General features: G+C 53.3%; 1 protein-coding gene across 2 annotated transcripts in view; it reads right to left on the minus strand.

The window, feature by feature from the left end:
• Positions 1-269: 269 nt before the first annotated feature.
• DHRS12 (dehydrogenase/reductase 12) overlaps positions 270-18,826 on the minus strand; it is a 41,780-nt gene continuing 23,223 nt past the window's right edge. Inside the window, exons 6-10 of one of the 2 annotated variants that reach the window (XM_052650149.1) lie at positions 7,424-7,485; positions 6,073-6,177; positions 4,360-4,450; positions 1,706-1,843; positions 270-902 (exon numbers count right to left, since the gene is read on the minus strand). In XM_052650149.1, coding sequence (XP_052506109.1) covers positions 793-902; positions 1,706-1,843; positions 4,360-4,450; positions 6,073-6,177; positions 7,424-7,485 — 506 coding nt within the window. In that variant the 3' untranslated portion in view covers positions 270-792. The remainder of the gene's footprint in view (positions 903-1,705; positions 1,844-4,359; positions 4,451-6,072; positions 6,178-7,423; positions 7,486-18,826) is intronic. The other variant, XM_052650150.1, reaches the window with a different exon arrangement.

Below are 18,826 nucleotides of genomic sequence, written 5' to 3' on the forward strand. Positions count from 1 at the left end.
AAGTGCATAATTGAAGCCGCTTCTAATCTTAATTAGCATCTGTAAACCAGGCCTCTAGTGACTGCTTGTAAATAAGCACTGACCCTTGGTTCCGCCTTGCCCCTGAAGCCTAAGGGCCAGGCCAGGGCAGTGTAGCACCCGCTCCTTCCCCCTCCCGGCCCTGCTCCCCTGATACTGACAGTGACCCAGAATCTGTAAGAAAATCACACACAAAGCAAGGAGAGATTTACACAGAAGAAGCTACTGCGGAAGATGAAGGTTCACTTGCTCTCAGCTGCAATCGTATGTATTTTAAAATAAAAGTTTCCATCCTGGACTCATTGCTACAGGGGGTAATCTTTAGGGTTTTTTTTTCCCCCATGAATTTTAGCACACTTGTCAGTTAAATGCTGATGTTAGTAGCTAACACGTATCAAGTCTTTATGACGCACCGGGCATTCTGCTAAGAGCATTACAAGTGGTAACTCACTGAATCGTTACAACCACCCCGTGAGGTAGGGAGCACTCTAATCTCTGCTGACAGGGAAAATGAGGCCCCCAGAGGGTAAGTTAACCCAGCTGCAGTCCCATGAGGCGGTGGTGAGTCAAGCTTTCAGTACTAGGGTTTGTATATAAAGGACGGGACTAATTTCTGTGACTCCTGATGGAGAGGAAACCAGCTCAAAGCGCAGCCGTGGAAGATGGGCCGGTGTACGGCGGGGAAGGCGCAGTGGGGTCTCCTCGCTGGCCGCTGGTCCGCACCTTGCCGTATTTTCTGAGGCACTTCCGGCCCCGTGTTGGGTCTAGTCTGGGCTATTTAAATCTCCAAGCCAGCTCTTCCAAGATCTCAACGAGTTTCTCCTCTTCGGCCGGTGAGGACGACGTCCTCGCAAGAGGCAAGTGTGTGGGCGCCGGTTTCCGGTCTGTAAACGTGAGAGAGAAAAACAAAGTCGTGAGCGGCAGGGCCGGGCCTCGAGTCAGTCGTTTCACGGCCACCTGCTGGGGGCAAGCCCACACGGGAAGGGGGTCGGCCGCCCCTGCGCGCAGGGTCCGCGCGGACAATGAGGTGCTGCAGAAGGGAGGCTGAGGCGGGAGGCCGCGCGGCAGGACTCCAGGGGGCTGGCTGGCGGGGGCAGGGTCCCCAGGCCTGGGTGCCGGCTGGTGGGGGTCGGGGACCTGGGAGTGTGGCGTATTTGGCCTGGCAGGTGACAGTGAGAGGAGAAGGCACGGCGACCCTCCTGGCCGCCACAGGGTCCCCAGAGCTCCATCACTGCTCGCGCAAGCGTGGCCACCTCCGAGGCGGGGCGAGAACCTGCCCCTTCTTTCCTCAGTCTGCCCCCTCTTCTCGGATCTGCTGCACAGATAGCCGCCCCCAGCAACAGAAAAGCAGAGATTGACTCCCAGGCCCTGGGCTCCGGCAAAGGAGCTTCCAATCTCCGAGGTGCCCCACCGGTCCAGCCGTGCCCAAGACACTGAGGTCAGGCGTCATAACCCCAGGACTTACTTCATCCTCACGGGACCCACTGAGTTCGGGAAGGTGGATGCAAAAAGCCGGGAGTGCAGAGCCAGAGGTGAGGCTCTTCCCAAAATAACAGGCCAAGGAGCCGTCCTCCCAAGGCAGGCCAGCACATCACCGGGAAGGGAGCCAGCCCCTCCCCACCCGACTTCAGGGAGAGAAGAGGGTCCACCTCCAGACACCCTCGGGCTGTGGTTTACAGAGAGTCACCTTGGAAGAAGCAGCCGCTGGGCTGGGCGGTGGCAGCGGGAGCAAGGGCCAGCCATACCACCGTGTCCGCGCCCTGGGCCTCAGAGCGCAGCCTGGCCCCCATCCTGGCGTGGAAGCCAGGCATCGATAGCCGTACACCTGCGGGGAGGCACACACAGGGCCGTGAGAACAGCGCCCTCATCCTCAGCTGAGTTGGCTGCTTTAATACCAAAATAACCACCCGGAGATGAAATGAGATCACCAACTTCCCTCTCTCCACTTCAAAACAGCGTTCATGCAGGCTCTCGGCCCAGACAGGCCTGTCCCCTGGGAGCAAAATCCCCTGGACCTCCCCGATTCCCATCCTAAGATATGAGGGTCACACCTGAGGCCAAAAGGGGATCAGACTCCCCCTTTCCTGGGGGACGCATCTGTCTCTCTCAAGGCTTCTGATCTCTCCCAGGATCCAGGCTGAGTGTCCTTCGGGCTGCGAGTGTGTTCTCTGCTTTTTCAGCGAGGCGTGTTGGAACAAAGGAAGGGACTTTTTCCTCCCTCTCCCTCATGCTCCCCAGCACTGGCTGCAGGCTACACCCCCACACACACACACCCCCATGTGCCCACAGACCTCGGGGAACACACAGTCTTTACAGTTAGCACTATGGGAAACACAACTGTTCTCTCATGAAGCCAAAGAAAGAAAACAACATTTGAGAGATGTAATGAGATCAGAGGATTTCAGAGAAAGAATCATCTAAAACAAAATTAAAAAATAAACGTTTCTTGTTCCCTTTACAGAAACAGTACTTGCTTATTGTGGGAAAATTGGGGAATACTTCTGATGAGTAAACAGAGGCATTTGAGTCCCCCGTTGGCCTTCCCAGGTGGCGCTAGTGGTAAAGAACCCACCTGCCAGTGCAGGAGACGTAAGAGACGTGGGTTCAATCCCTGGGTCAGGAAGATCCCCTGGAGAAGGGAATGCCAGCATTCCCTACCCACTGCAGCATTCTTGCCTGGAAAATCGCATGGACAGAGGAGCCTGGCGGGCTACAGTCCGTGGGGTCAAAAGGAGTTGGACACGACTGAAGCAACTTAGCACGCGCACACACATCATACCACTCGGGGAGGACAAGCGTCTGTGGGCTCAGGCCCTTCCCCAGCCCTCCCTCTGGACACTGAGGCCCAGTCAGCAGCCTCTGAGAAGCCCAGTCTTTGCCCTGTGACCTGTGGACCACAGATGGCTGACCGCACCCTGACCCAGATGTTGGACTCAGGTGGTGAGCTCGGAGCGCTGACTCAGCCAGCGCACAGGTTGACTTGAGGACTGTCAGGGTGATGTCCTGCGGGGATGAAAGGCTGGTGGTTCTCCACTGGCTGATGGAGCTACCTGGTCAGGCAGGGTTGGGCACATCTCCCACCAGGAAGTGACATGAAATAAGAAGCCACCCTCTCCCAACAGCCCTGGCCTGAGCACCTCCTGGGGTGCTCAGTAGAGGACACCCCCCCATTGCATTTACAACAGGAGACTGCCAGATGTCCTCAGCTCCACCACCCCACCCCCACCTCAGCAGGCGGGCCTGCTGCACCTCTCCCTGCCAGTCTCCGTGGGATGCAACGGAGCACGACGCACCCCCTTCTCCATGGGGATGTGGGCGTAGCGAAAATAAGACCAGAAGGCTGTAAGGTCTGAGCGCCCAATACCTGCATTTAATGAGATAGCGCCATTTGCTTCCCATAGACATTTATCTGCAGCGGTGTTCAGGGCTGAACAGATTTCCCGTGCAGGTGTTCCCTAATTTATCAACTCATTCTCCGAGCATCAGTGCTGGGATGAGCAACCTCATTTTCTGCATCTCTTAGGATGAATTCCAAGGATGGAGATGCACATACTAAGGCCACCAGCTTTCGGAAGGTGACAGCAAGCGTATGAGAGCCTGCCTCTCACTAGACTGTGGCCGGGCCCAGCCAGGACGTCCCAGCCCCTCTGTGTGCCTCAGTTTCCCCAGATGTAAATGGGCGTGATGGTAGTGCCCACCCCAGGAGGGTGGTGAGGGCACAGGCGATGGTATGGAGACAGCGCTGGGAGCAGCTCTGGGCCCTCAAGCGTCCCAGATGTTCTGCCACGGCTGCTGTTTTCAGTTCCCTTGTTCAGGGGAGGAGGAAAGAGCTACAGAGCCCAAGTGATGTGCCGAGGTCTCGGAGGTGGGAAGGACTAACCCCGCAGAAAGTTCTGTTCTCCGTCCCTCTTTTTCCACGCTTCCAGAGAATTCCACCTGTCCCCTTAGTGATTGTTCCTCTCCCCTTGTGCATTCACTATTTCTAGAAACCCGGGCAGTGGGGAGGTGGCCTGGCCTATCCCCACGTCCCCAGCATCTCCCGTAACACTGGGTGTGGACCAAGCACCCTCTGTCCCGAGGGAGGGGTCCCCAGCCGTACCCCCACCCGGGCGCCACCCACTCCCTGGGCCACGCACACGTGGGGCAGACTGACCACACCAGCTCTGCCTCTGAGGACCAGGCTTCTCCCTCTCCAGTCCCAGTCTGCCCGGCTCCCGCAGAAACGAAGCCATCCCTCATCCTCCGGATACCAGTTCTAGGTCATTCCTGGGGAGAGTCCGTCCCACGGCCGCCCAGATATTTTTAGATGAAATGTGGGCGGCAGGGAACTTAAAGACCTACCTGGGGTGTCGACCCAGCCGGGATGCATGCATGAGAAGTGGATGGCCGGGTGCGCTCGGGCCCACCGCTCCGTCAGAACCACCTGCTGCCTCTGGACGGGATGAGGGTGAACAGATGGGAGGGGGAAGCAGCGGGGCTGCGGGTGTGCAGAGCCCCCATCCCCCGCCCTCCACAAAGTCAGAATGCAACTTCCTCTAGAATCACCGGCTCTTCACCCAGCGAGCTCTGGCTGTGACCCAGGGCTGCGTCCTGGCCCCGCCGTCTGAGACGCAGACAGACCAGGAGCAAGAAGGAGGCTGCCCGTGGCCTGGGGGCTTCCCCCTCCCTCCCCCGAGGAAAGTACCCCCACAGCACCCTCCCTCCTAGTTGCTCGTGTTACTGTGTTTGCTGCTGGACGCGAGCTGGTGGGAGCACAGAGCACCCCCGCACTCCCGCCCTGCAGGCACTGAGTGGGTGTCCGCGGACACGTGAAGGAACCTTGGAGGGTGGGAACCGTCCCGAGATGCTTAGAGAACGCATCTGCTGCAAATTTCTTTAAAAATCGCCAAGTACCCCCACATAAGCCTCAGCTGTGTGGAGGCCACTGCCCCCCTCCCTCCCAGGGCAGTTAGATTACATTTTACAAAGAGCTCCACCTGGGCCCCATTTATGGAGTGAGTGCTTTGTTCCCAGGTTCTCTGGAAAATCTGTAAAGAAGTCTGGTGCCTCTGATTGGTGGGATGTTGAGTCATGACAAGTCACCCACCAGGAGCTGGTCTGGGGGTTGGTGAGTGACAGTGGGGCAGAGAACCGGGGTACACGGGGCACAGGAGTGAGGGGGAGGGGTGGGACAGGACTCCCCTGTGAACAAGGGGGAAAGCTGTGGGCAAGGGCGGCTTCACAAACCACCAGGGAGGCCCCCCCACCAGGTGAACTGAAGGGCAGGAGCCGTGAATGGGGCAGGCATACAGCGGCTCCTAGAACAGCTGCGATGAGCTGAGACACAGAACCTTCTGTCCCGAGTGGCCATGAGACCAGACCTCTGCCCTTACACGTCTTCAGAACTGGATGTACATCCCCCTCACGGGGGCTCCCCAGGTGCCGCTAGTGGTAGAGAACCTGCCTCAGTGCAGGAGACGTGAGAGACGCAGGTTCGATTCCTGAGCCGGGAAGATCCCCTGGAAGAGGGCATGACAACCCACCCCAGTATTCTTGCCTGGAGAATCCCTTGCACAGAGGAGCCTGGCGGGCTACAGTCCATGGGGTCGCAAAGAGTCAGACACAACTGAAGCAACTGAGTGCACACCCCACAGAGGGAGCTGGAAGCCCAGCATGGTTCTGGTGGCATCCAGCCAGCCAGTGAGCAGGGGCTGCCCAGGCAGAGAGAAGGGGCCCCCTGGGTCCATTTCCCCTCTGAGCCACGCAGGACAAGGAACCTCTGCCGGGTCCTGCTCTCGGGAATCACCTGCTCTCACCACCCTCTTTGTGGGTCTGAGAAATTCGGGAAGAGAGGTGGCAGCTTTTGTGGCTCCTCCTCGGGGTGAGCTGAAGCCCCGCACCTCCACCCTGGTCCAGGCGGAGCTGAGCTGGGCTTCTGATGGAGAAGAGGATTCTCTCTCCCGTGAGGGACAGTCAGGTGCTCTGGGAATTAGATCCAAGCTAGTGTGTATCCCAGAATAAGCCTTCCATGGAAAAGAGCCCAGGTGACCGTGCTGAGAATAGCCCCTCGCTTACTTTGTTCTGTGCGTAGACCATGGTGCCATCGAACGCTGTTCTTTCTGACTGCAGGTCATCGGTGTTCAGTTTCTGAACTAACATTCCTCCGGAGGACACAGTTATCTGCAGGAAAGGGAGATTTGTGAAGAAAAGCTGGTAATACCTTCCCATCCCTCTTCTCCATGTATCTGTTTCTTATTGCTCTTGCGACAAATGACCACAAAGAGGCTTACAAAAGCACAGGTGAATTCCCCCCAGCTCTGGAAGCCAGAGGTCTGAATGTGTCTTGTGGGGCTAAAATCCAAGTGTCAGCAGAGACCATCTGGCAGTTTGAGAGGGGAGTTCATTCCTTGGCTTCTCCGGCTTCCGGAGGCCACTCGCAGGCCTCGGTTTGTGGCCATACCACCCTGACCACCTCTGCTTCCATCCCCACGTCTCCTCTGACTCGGGCCATCTTCTGAGCACCCCGGGGCTGCACTGGCCCACCTGGATAATCCATGAAACCACCCCGCCCCCATCTCACGATTCTTCACTTAATCACATCTGCAGAGTCGCTTTTGCCAGGTCAAGGTGACACAGTCCCAGGAACTGGGACCTGGACCTCGGGGGTCCAGGGAGGTCATTATTCACCCCCCACCCTGCCAGCAGAGAGAAGGCAGCCTGCATAAACTGCCCTCTTCCTGACTTCTCTCATTTCTTTCATGTTACCCCATTAGCGTTAACTCCATAGCTGTCCCCTCCCGCTCGAGTGGCAGATTCTCCAGGAAGTATACCCACCCACCCCTGCCTGCCTCCCCACTCTCCCTTTTCCAATGCTTTGCCAACTCTCAGATGACTTTGGGGAAGAGACCTCGGTGAGGGCTGGGGTCTTGAACGTGGCCCTTTGCATGGCTCTGCCTCCCTTTTCATGGGCTCTGTGTGCAACAACCCAGCCAGGATGAGAGGCAGGAGCAGGGGACGTGGAGGAGCCCCTGAGTGCCAGAGGGAGCTGGGTTGACAGCCGGCTCCCAGGAAGCCTCTACTGCCAGAAGGAGCATCCTGGAAGCCCAGGCTGTGCCTCCGGAGCTCCACAAGTACGTGTGTCCATGGGACAAAGCTCCAGGCCGACCCTCACCTAGGCCTGGCCCCTGCCCGCTGCATCAGCAACTCCCCAGACCCACCTGGATGCTGTCTGGGCCGGCGCACCACTGCCGGATCTCAGGTTATCAAACCTCAAGGCCTCTGGACCCCGGGTTCAAATTTGGCCCTCACTGTGGACGTGGACAGCACACCCCCACCTCGGGACAGTTGGGGCCGCAAATGTAGGACCACTGATTGCCCATCTGGAACAGAGTTGCTGACTTACAAGACATCCGCAAGGTTAACTCACCACTCTGGGGTCGTGTTCTTTCTCCAAGACAGGGATCAGGGCGGTTGTGAGAACATACACACCTGGGGGGGGGGGGGGGGGGTGGAGCACAGAGCACTCGTGAGGTCTCGGGGGCCGTCGGGGGCCAGGACGTCTCCTGTTAGATGGCCCTGGGGTGGAGGCGAGGTGGCACCCTTACCTCTCTCTTCCAGGCGAGTGGCAAGTGGCTGCCTGAGCCGCAGTCTCCTCCTCTGGGAGGGTTTTTATTTCAGCACTGGAACCAGCCCTGTATTGCCCTTACTCACTAGCCTGTCCCTTCTCCAGCCTCACGGGGGTTCCTTTCCCCAGGATTGGAACAAAGACGCCTTAGGACCTCAGACACCAAGATGAGAAGATGTCCACACCAGAGAAAGAAAAAAAGCAAACTGCACAACAGTCTGTGAGCCCCCTTTGAGGAGGGAAAAGAATGTATACAGACACACGTGTTCATTGCGTCTAGCCTGTACAAGCAAAAATATGAAAGTGGAAACAGGACACACAGCAACACAGCTCAGGCCCCAAGGGTGGGATTGATAGAATATTTCTTTCCTTTACTGGACATTTCTGTATGGTTTGAACCTGAATATTTTTAAAATGAGTGTAGAATCTTGCGATTATTTCTGTAATCATAAAAGCCATATATATAACATTTTTAATGAAATGAGAAAAATATTGTTGAAGTGTTATTTGACATGGAAAGATATTCACAGTATATGGAATGAAACATTATACAATGGCAGGAAGAACAGAATTCCATTTTTGTGAGGAAAGGTGTGTCAAAATGAGGAAAAAGTATCTGCAAGGATGATATTTTGGTGCGCTAAAAAGTTTAAAGGGCTTCCCTGATAGCTCAGTTGGTTAAGAATCCTCCTGGAATGCAGGAGACTCCAGTTCGATTTCTGGGTTGGGAAGATCCGCTGGAGAAGGGGTGAGCTACCCACTCCAGTCTTCTGGCCTGGAGAATTCCATGGACTGTAGTCCATGGAGTCTCAAAGAGTTGGACATGACTGAGCAACTTTCACTTACTTCCCTAGAGTCAGGCAAAATGCTTCTCTCTGAGTGGACAATTATTATGTCTGTAAGTGTTAGTCTCTCAGTCATGTCCGACTGTTTTCAATCCTGTGGACTGTAGGCCACCAGGCTCCTCTGTCCATGGGATTCTCCAGACAGGAATACTGGAGTGGGTAGCCATTCCCTTCTCCAGGGGATCTTCCCGACTCAGGGAAGGAACCCCAGTCTCCTGCATTGCAGGGGGATTCTTTACAGTCTGACCCACCAGGTTATGTCTATGTTCTTATGTTTATCTGTATTTTTTCCCCCAAACAATGAACATATATTACCTTGTGTTAGGGGTGGCGGGTGGGGGGCGGTAAATGAAAGCCCCGACTCTTTCCTGAGTCACTCCTCGGGTCCTGCCTGACCAGCTCTGCTCACCACCTGGAGCCCAGCACATGTCGCACGTGTCCCACCCTGCACCCAGGCTCATGGGAGCAGCCTGGCACCGTGGGGAGGGCACTGGGGGAGCCAGGAGTCTGGATTTGAGTCCTGGCTGGTGCCTGCCAGTGGCGCAACCAGGGGCAGGTCGCCAGAGCAGTACGGCCTGGGTTTCTTGTGAAAAGGAGACAACAGCTGGCCAGCCCACCTCCTGAGATCAGAGAGTTTGTGCCTGAGAACTGGAATGCTCTCTGTGTGCACTAGTTTTTGCCATTTTATTTCTTTATCATTATTACTATTATTATTAGTGATTCTCAGTTGTGCCTATCACCTCACACAGCATTCTCAGTTCTCCATACCCCAAATCGTTGCTGGAGGGGCCAGCCTTGTTAATATTTGTGTTTGTTTGTTTTCAACACTCGTGATTTTTAATGTCTGGTGAACGCTGGGTCTCCGACAGCTGTTTGCCTCCATGCGGTGGCCTTAAACCCTTCCTTTGCATTCACTGCTGGTGACTGACTCTGTGATTTAATTTGCGAGAAGTAGAAAGGACTTCTGCCAAAAGCTATCAGCCCTGCCACGACGGATAGTCATAAATGACTCCTTGGCGGAAAGGAAAGGAAAGGAAAGCTGGAAGCAGGTTCCACGCGGAAGGCTTCACCCACTCCCTGAGAGGCTCCCTCCAGGATCAGACTTGCTCACCCCGCTGACCCAGCCCACCTCCAGGATGGATGAGAGCTGGGGTGCCCCTTTGCGCCTCTCCCCAAAGCCCAGGAGACAGTGATGTGTTTTGTTTTCTGCTTCCTCTGTGAGAATATGCTGTGTCCATTTAGATGCTAGCAGAGTTCCCCTGTGGGGTTTCCCTGGTGGCTCCCTGGCAAGGAATCTGCCTGCAATGCGGCAGACGTGGGTTCAATCCCTGGGTGGGGAAGATCCCCTGGAGAAAGGGAATGGCAACCCATTCAAGTATTCTTGCTTGGAGCATTTCATGGACAGAGGAGCCTGGCAGGTTACAGTCGATGGGGTCACAGAAGACTTGGACATGACTGAAGGACTGGCACTTTCACTTTCAGAGTTACCCGTAGGAAGATTAGCTGGGCCACTCATCCTCACCTGTAGGGCACAGCCAGGTAGTAGGTACTTTCTAAAAACTCCTGGAGAAACTGCAGTTTTTAACAACAGGCCTTCCGGGGCCTTTCTATCTTAAAAAAAGAGAAAAAAAAAGATCTCCCTGCAGGTCATCGCAGAGAGCTCATCTCAGTGCTCAGTGATGACCTAGAGGGGAGGATGGTGGGAGGGGAGGAGATTCGAGACGGGGGGGATATATGTGTACCTCTGGCTGATCCATGTTGCTGTACAGCAGAAACTAATAACACTGTAAAGCGACTATACTCCAATTAAAAAAAAAATGCTCCCTCATTCCAAGTCCCCCACCCTACTTCCTGGGGCCCAGCTACACCCCCAAGCAGATCGGAGCCATCATGCACGTTTTTTGCCTCCTGGGTCTCCAGCTTTGTCATTTCAAAACACATGTGTTACTCTTCGCATACAGCAAGCATTTCTCCTCCCTCAGAAGGAGATGAAGCCTCTCTTTCTGGCCATAAGCAGTTTAGAATCCTCCAGCCGCCTAGCCTCCCTTCTGAGACCCCTCCTATGTACCTTCCGCATCTTTTCAGGCCAGCAAAGAGAAACACAAGAAAAATCTGCGAAATGCCCTGTCTAACTTCCTTGTTTCTGTTCCCTCCTGCCTATAAAAGTTGTAGCCTTGTACAGCTTTTTCATGCCCCATCTACTGCTAAATGGATGCTCCCCAATTTTATCAATCTCTGATGAAAGCCAATAAGAACTTTTTTAAAAAATTGCTCAATTAATAACATAAAAATGTATAAGCAATATGTATGTATATTTTTGGGGTCCCCTGGTGACTCAGATGGTAAAGAATCTGCCTGCAGTGCAGGAGAGCCAGGTTCAATCCCTGGGTGGGGAAGATCCCCTGGAGAAGGGAATGGCTACCCACTCCAGTACTCTTGCCTGGAGAATCCCAGGAACAGAAGAGCCTGGCGGCTACAGTCCATGGGGTCACAAAGAGTTGAACACAACTGAGCAACTAACACTTTCACTTCATGTATATATTTATATATTTTTTAATGAAAAGAATTGGAATTAAGACAATCCCAAAGAGGTTCTGTGACTTTTCCAAGTTCCCAGCAAGTCCATGCAGAGTGGAAAACAGATGGCAAATTGTTTTTTCTTTTTAATCTCTCTTTCCTTGAGTCATTAAACCGCAGAGTCCCAGCCTACTGAGTGCCAAGGGAGGAGGAACGAGCCCCTTGTCTGCAAGTCACCGTTCTCTGGGGATGAACTTGGTGCCAGGAGCTCCACGCCCAGCTCACAGATCCTACCACGGGCCCACTGTGAACACAGGCACCAATGCCACTCTCCTGCCCCAAAGCCCTTCAACGCTCCAGGCTCCCAATCAGAGTAAGCAGAAAACTCCTTGGCCTGGCATGTGGACTTCTTCCGGAAATGTGCCCCCCACCTTTAGGGGTGACCCCATATCCTGTTTATCACAACGCACATCGAGTCGTGACCCTGGGCCTGGCACTGTCGTTTGAGCCATGTGGTCTCGACCACATGGACAGAGCAGACTGAGTTAGAGGGGACCCCGACCTTAGCAGGAGACCCGGGTTTAATCGCTGGGTCAGGAAGATCCCCTGGAGAAAGAAACAGCACCCCACTCCAGTATCCTTGCCTGGAGAATCCCATGAACAGAGGAGCCTGGTGGGCTACAGTCCATGACGTCGCAAAAGTCAGACATGACTAAGCGACCAGCACTTTTCTTCCTGATCCGAGCTGCGCCAGTCGAACTCTCCCTCCAAGCATGTGGACACAGGACCCTTGGCTCAGCGGCCCCCATATTTGGCCCGTGGGTATGGACGAGCAGACATGGGGAGGGCTGGGATGGTGGACAACGGTACCAGAGAAACAGGGAAAGTTCGCCTGGTCCTCATGCTCTCCTGTCCTGTCCCTGACCCCCCTCCAAAGCCCAGCTGTGCCTCCACCACTGAGTTCTATGAAGGCCATCCTTGTGTCCCCCTCCAGGAGATCAATTCTGTTTAGTCAGCTTGTGTGGGTTCCTGCTCCTGGTAACTAGACGATTGCTGAGACACTGGGCTTGTCTTAGCTAGAAAGCCCACTCATCCGCCTGCGCCATCAGCTCATGGGAATACCCCTGGGAAGACACAGGCAGGCTCTGCTGGAAACGGCTGTGGGTGTCTGGCCACCTCAGTCCTAGCGTGAGCCAGTTCTGCAACTTCTGTTCCTCCAAGACTGACTAGCTAAGACCAGGGACTTTTGGGGGATTGTGAGCTTTGATGTAGACAGAAAAAAAAATAAAGGAGAAGCTATTTTAGATTCTGGGCTCCTGGGGGAGGCAGGCCCGGGTGTAGGGAAGACACCTTCAGCCATGGGGTAATGTGCCCGAGCTGAGTTCTGCTCCCAGTAATAAGGAAAGTGATTCATTATCATTATGACTCATTAGTATTTTAAATTTACACAATGCCTTCCTTCTAAGGAACTCATTATATCGATGGAAGTTCATTACGAGAAGATTTGGGAGTGGATTTATGTTGGACACAGTCTTCTAAATACAGCAACAAGGACCTTTATGACATGGGTACATGACTTGAAGCAAATCTCTCTCTATAAGCTAATTAGGAAGGGATGCTAAACTGTGTCAAGCCGGGCGATGCTGGAGGAGAGATGCATAGTCCTCTTAAAGTGTTCCGGAAACCACAGTTCCACCCAAATATTAAATTTATGGTGTCCCTGAAACCGTACCATAGCATGGGTATGATATATTTCAATAGCATTAAAATAATTATTTGATGAGAAAAATATACTGCAGTGTTCACACTTAGCATGGAGAAATGATTGGAGATTCTATTAAAAGAAACCTTTAAAACCAGCTTGAATTAAAGTCATTTTGGTTACTAGGTGGGTATATTTGGGTCCATGCTTTACCAATTGTACTATCTGCTGGGGAAAATAATTGTCCTTCTGCCCCTGGGAAGTTACTAGTGTGGATTTTAAAGGAGCAGACAGCTGCATGGTGAATACCATTCAGTACTTGTCCCACGGGTACAGTAACACAAACATCCCACAGTGAGCCCTGGGGCCTCACACACTCACTTTACAAATTATATAAAGACCATTTCAAAGATCATATTACGGGGAAAGCTGGCAGCACCGAGTCCCAGAGAAAATGAGGAAGCAGGACTCAAGCTGAGTCCTGCTCTCAGTAATAAGGAAGATAATTCAAGTCATCAACTTCCCGTGGGGTATTTACTCTTGGTTTGGGGTCAGACAGCAGTGAGGGGGATTCAGATCTTTTCCCCGTGCCCCCAACCTCAACTTCCCCCTCTCCCTGCCACTTCCAGTTCCACGTTTTAAATACCAGTGGCTTCAGTCGTGTCCAACTCTTTGCGACCCCATGGACTGTAGCCCACCAGGCTCCTCTGTCCATGGGACCCTCCAGGCAAGAATACAGGAGTGGGTTGCCATGCCCTCCTCCAGGGGATCTTCCTGACCCAAGGACTGAACCCGTGTCTCCTATGTCTCCCATACTACAGACAGATTCTTTACCCCTGAGCCATGGGGGAAGCCCCTTTAAATGCCAGCCCCAGTACTAAGTACTGTGAGAGATCCTTGCCGCAGGGTGCTCACCAGGCATTAACACGTCATCATGTAATGAGCCTACACCTGCAGTGAGGTCAGTGCTGTGCGGAAGTGTGTGGACTGCTGTGAGCACACGGGGTGGGGTGGGGGTGCGTCAGAGCCACAGGAGCGACAAGATGACATCCAAGCTAAGATTGAGAGGGGAGGCAGGGTGCTGGGAGGGGGCAGGGGTGGGAAGGAGGGTGACCAGGCGTGGGGTGCAGTCTGCGCAAAGAGCCCGGGGGTGGAGGGTTCACTCAAGGGTGGTTGAAGCCGAGAGCAGCCAGAGAGCCTTGTTTAAACGTGGGGACGGACCTCTGTGAGCTCTAATGGGAAGGAGCCATCTAGGGGTGGGGGTGGGGGTGCCGGTGCCTGGCACCTGTCTTGGGCCCCAGGTCACCCACAGAGGTGCAAATGTCATCACTTCCTTGTCCTCCCCAGGCCATCCGAGGTCTGAGTCTGAGGACTCTTGTTGTTTAGTCGCTCAATCGTGTCCGACTCTTTGGGACTCCGCCGACTGTAGCCCGACAGGCTCCTCTGTCCACAGGACTTCCCAGGCAAGAATACTGGAGTGGGTTGCCAGGCCCTCCCTCCTCCAGGGGATCTTCCCAACCCAGGGATCGAACCCAGGTCTCCAGCATTGCAGGCAGATTCTTAACCCCTGAAGCCACCAGGGAGGCCCGCGCCTCAGGATGCTAGAGGCTAAAGCAGTGTTTCTGGTGCGGGATGACTGAATCTGCTCCCTGCTGTCACATCTGAGAGGGAGGCTGTTGCTACTACACCTGGGACACAGTGAAAGCTCCTGTTTACAGCGGGGAGAGCGCAGGCTCATTAAAAGCATGAAGGTGCTTAATTGGGATTTTGTTCTTGAGATTCCTCAAATGAGCACTTGCTCGAATGGCTGTGGGTAGCACTCCTTGAAAAACACCCATGGAACCCCAACCAGATCATCAGACAAGGTTCTGAGCCCCCAGGACAGGATGGGGTCGGGCACCTCGCTGGCTCCCTGGATTGGGGCCAGTGCTCCTTGGCTGGGAGAGTGCGAGGGTGGTGCCCACAGGGCCCCAAGAAAGATCACCCCAGCCTGGGCACCGCAGCAGCTCAGATACTACCATGGAGAGGCAGGCAGGGCAGGTGAGGGGGGGGTTCCAGCCACACTATGGCCCAGGGGCTCAACTCTAGAAGGTTTTTCTGTCTCATCCCAAACAGCCTCGATAGCAGCAGAAAACCAAAGCCGACGGGTGAATGACCTCTGACTTCTGGGACTCTGACCCCGACCTCTGCACAGCGCTGCACTGAATGGAAGGTGCCACTGCGTATCCTCCTCGCCAGCTGATAGTGCTGAGCACCCGCTGCCCCCAGGCCTGAGCCGGGTGACCTGTGCTCTAAGCTGGAGAGAAGACAGTGCCCTTTCTAGGAGCGCATGGATTACCAAGGAGGGCACCTCAAATCCATCGTAATAAAGGATCTGCTTCTTACCAAGAATCAGACTTACTGTGCCCAGAGCTAAGATGCTGTCCTTTCTTTTTGCTTTATCTTATATATCATTACATACAGTGAAACTCGTGTATGTGTGAGTGTGTCTAGCTCTATGCGCTTTTGCTGATGCAGAAGGTTGGGTAACTAACTATGCATTACATTGTAGAGTGATTCAGAACCATCCATCACCCCAAATATTTCCTCACAGTCACCTGGACCCTTTGTGGTCACATCCTCCTTGCATCCCTAACCCCCAGCAACCACTGATCTGTTCGCAGTCCCCAGAATGTCATGTAAATAGAATCGTATGATGCACCCTTTCGAGTCTAGCTTGATTTTCACCAGTGCATTGAAGATTTATCCACATTGCTGCAAATGTCCATGTTTTGTTCCTTGTTCTTGCGGCACAGTGTCCCGTGCTGTGGAAGTACCACAGCTTAGTCTCCAGTTGAAGGACAGCTGGGTTGTCTTCAGTTTAGGGTGATGAGGAATAAAAATAAGGTAGCTATAAACTTTCGTGCTCATGTTTCTGTGTGAACATCTGATTTCTCCTGGGAACATAGCTTCCAACTCCTTTAACCCTTGCCTCTAGCCTGTAAAGGCATCATGATCCCATTTTACAGAACGGGGATGTGAGGCAGTTTGTATACGTCACTGGAGGAGCTGGATCACAGGCTGAGCTCCTCATAAGGGCCAGGCAGTGCTTGCCCTCAGTGACTCATGTGACTCATGCCCTTCACTAGAAACCACCTATTGATGGGTGACTTCTATGGTCCTAAGACAGAGTCACAGACGGTGCTCTGGGAGCCAAGAGCAGGAGCCCTGGCCAACCTCCAGGCTAGGGGTGCTCTCAACTGAGTCACAGAGAAGTGAAAGTGAGCCAGGAAGGGGACATTCCCGGCAGAGGCGCCTTAGAGATAAAAGCACGGAGGTATCTAGTAATGGAGAAGGCGATGGCACCCCGCTCCAATACTCCTGCCTGAAAAATCCCATGGATGGAGGAGCCTGGAAGGCTGCTGTTCATGGGGTCGCTGCGGGTTGGATACGACTGAGCATCTCCACTTTCCCTTCTCACTCTCATAGATTGGAGAAGGAAATGGCAACCCACTCCAGTGCTCTTGCCTGGAAAATCCCAGGGATGGGGGAGCCTGGTGGGCTGCCATCTATGGGGTCACACAGAGTTGGACATGACTGAAGTGACTTAGCAGCAGCAGCATCTAGTAATGGGCTGACTGGGGGCTTCCCTGGGGGTCCAGTAGCTAAGACTGTGAGTGTGCAAAGCATGGGGTGCGAGTTCAGCCCCTGGTCAGGGAACTAGATCCCACGTGGCAGCAACTAAGACCCAGCGCAGTCAAATAAGTAAACATTTTTAAAATGATAATAACGCAGTGGCCGAGGACCCATGTTGGGAAATAATGGAAGCATGTCCGGGCGGATAGGGGAGGTACAATAACAAAGGACTGCAATTCCAGGTTAAGGGATTTGGGTGTTACAAAAATATTAGCTGACATTGCTGTAGTGCTTACTATTCACAGGTACTGTGTCTCTCTGGGAATCTTGAAAGTTTGGGAGCTGGAAGGTTTCAGGAACCAAAGATTATTGACAAGCGAGAATGCCTGGTGCCAAACACATTCAGTGTCTGAGGGCATATCCCTCAAAAGTGCTGTTCTCTAGGGTCTGGACCCCAGCTCCCTTCATGGATGAAAAGAGAACTTACTGTATAGTTACTGAAATTGTTTGTGTGTCTGATTCACCCTTTGGACCAGAAGTCCCTATAATTTCTGACTATCACTGACCACAGCTTACAGTGTGTGCTCTATAAATGTTTACTGAACAGACAACATATTTTGTCCATTAAACATTTCAGGCTACTAGTTAACCACATCTTTAACTCAGAGGACCCATTTCCACAGAATCAGAATGTAATAGAACAGACCCTTGTTGCAGATTGCTGTTTGACCATATGCACCCCTCTCCCCACCTTCCTGGAAGGAGTATGTTTCCCCGACTCTTGATTCGGGGCTCTGTGAAATGGCTTGTATTAGTGGTTAGATGTTAGCAGGTCTGAAGCAAGCAGGGACTTGCAAGGTGCTGGCACACTTGCGCTTCTGCTCTTGCTGCTGGAACATACTCTGGCCAGCCTAACGGTCCAAGGAGGATGCAAGGATTTGGAACATAATGTAGACACTATTTGCTGAGATACCCTGCTGAGCCCAGCTGAGGTTAGTCCACCCAACAGACCTGGATAAGAGTCAGCAGGAAAGACATGTTTATTATTGTGCGCCTCAGAGATCTGGGGGATGCTTGTTATGTAGCAAGAGCTGACAGATACAACCCTATAGCAAAAACGTACCAGCTATAATTTTATTTAGGAAGGTGAGTCGCAGAAATAGTTTCAAACTATTTCTGACCCTGTTTCCTTGTCTGTGAAATCTGTAGAGTTGTTAGGAGGACTGAATGAGATAATTCAAGAAAAGCAGTGCAGCCCTGGCATGTGGAAAGTGCCCGGTGTGTACACTGTTACCATCAGCATCATCACTATTACATTAAGGTGTGGGCTTCCCTGACCAGTCAAGAACCTGCCTGCCAGTGCAGCAGTCGCAGGTTCAATTCCAGGGTCAGGAAGATCCCCTGGAGAAGGAAATGGTAACCCACTCCAGTATTCTCGCCTGGGAAATCCCATGGACAGAGGAGCCTGGCGGGCTACAGTCCACGGGGTTGCAAAGAGTCGGACGTGACTTAGTGACTAGACAACAAGCACATATTAAGGTGTTTCTGGACCCTGGGTCCCTGCTTTCAGTAGCATTTCCCATTGGGTGTGGATCTGTGCCAGCAGTAGAAAGCGCCAGATAACAGAATGTGAAGTGAGCAGAACGTGAACATTCACTGTACATACTGAACATACTGCTTATGTACGGCCTTCCCCGGTGGCTCAGTGGTAAAGAATCTGCCTGTAATTCAGGAGCCACAGGAGATTTAGGCTCCATCCCTGGGTCACAAAGATCCCCTGGAGGAGGGCGCGGCAACCCACTCCAGTATTCTTGCCTGGAGAATCCCATGGACAGAGCAGTCTAGCAGGCTACTGTTCACAGGGTCGCAGAGTCGGACATGACTGGAAGCGACTTTGCACACACATGCACGCACACACATGCACGCTCACACGGCGTATGTATGGCCTTCCAAAGTGACCTCAACTGAACTTCCCCACCTTCTACCAAACGGCTGAGGCACCCCGCCTGTTTATTACAGCCAATTAATTGGTGACACAGCAGTTCTGGAGGACGTGGACAGCGTCGTCGTCTTGCGCCCCATGGGTGAGAGGGGCTGAGACGTGGGTGAGAGTTTTAATCGGCTGGAGCTCGGGCTGTGGCCGGCTGCCAGCACAGCACTCAGCCAAGCGCCACCGCCCCCTCCCCACATCTGTCTTCCCTCCTCGCAGACTCTTAATGCCGCTGAATACTAACAGGCAAAATATATATGCTTGGAGAAGACCCAAAACCCAGGAGGAAGAACAGCAACCCAGCAGAATCTGTCTCATGAGATCGCTTCACCTCTACGCTTCATCTCCCCACAAAGCTACCCCAGGCAGTTCGTTTTTGTTCCCTGGGAGAGTGAATGATGAAAACCTCTCCAGGCCCCAACCACACCCACACCCACAAAAGGAGAAGGAGAGTGATTTCCAAACTGTATCTAATTCATGTACTATGATTTTGTCACGTGGAGCCGCACACAGTCACAGGTTCTGACAGCATCTCA

The sequence above is a fragment of the Budorcas taxicolor genome, chromosome 12 (assembly GCF_023091745.1).
Source record: "Budorcas taxicolor isolate Tak-1 chromosome 12, Takin1.1, whole genome shotgun sequence".
NCBI classification, from domain to species: Eukaryota; Metazoa; Chordata; class Mammalia; order Artiodactyla; family Bovidae; genus Budorcas; species Budorcas taxicolor.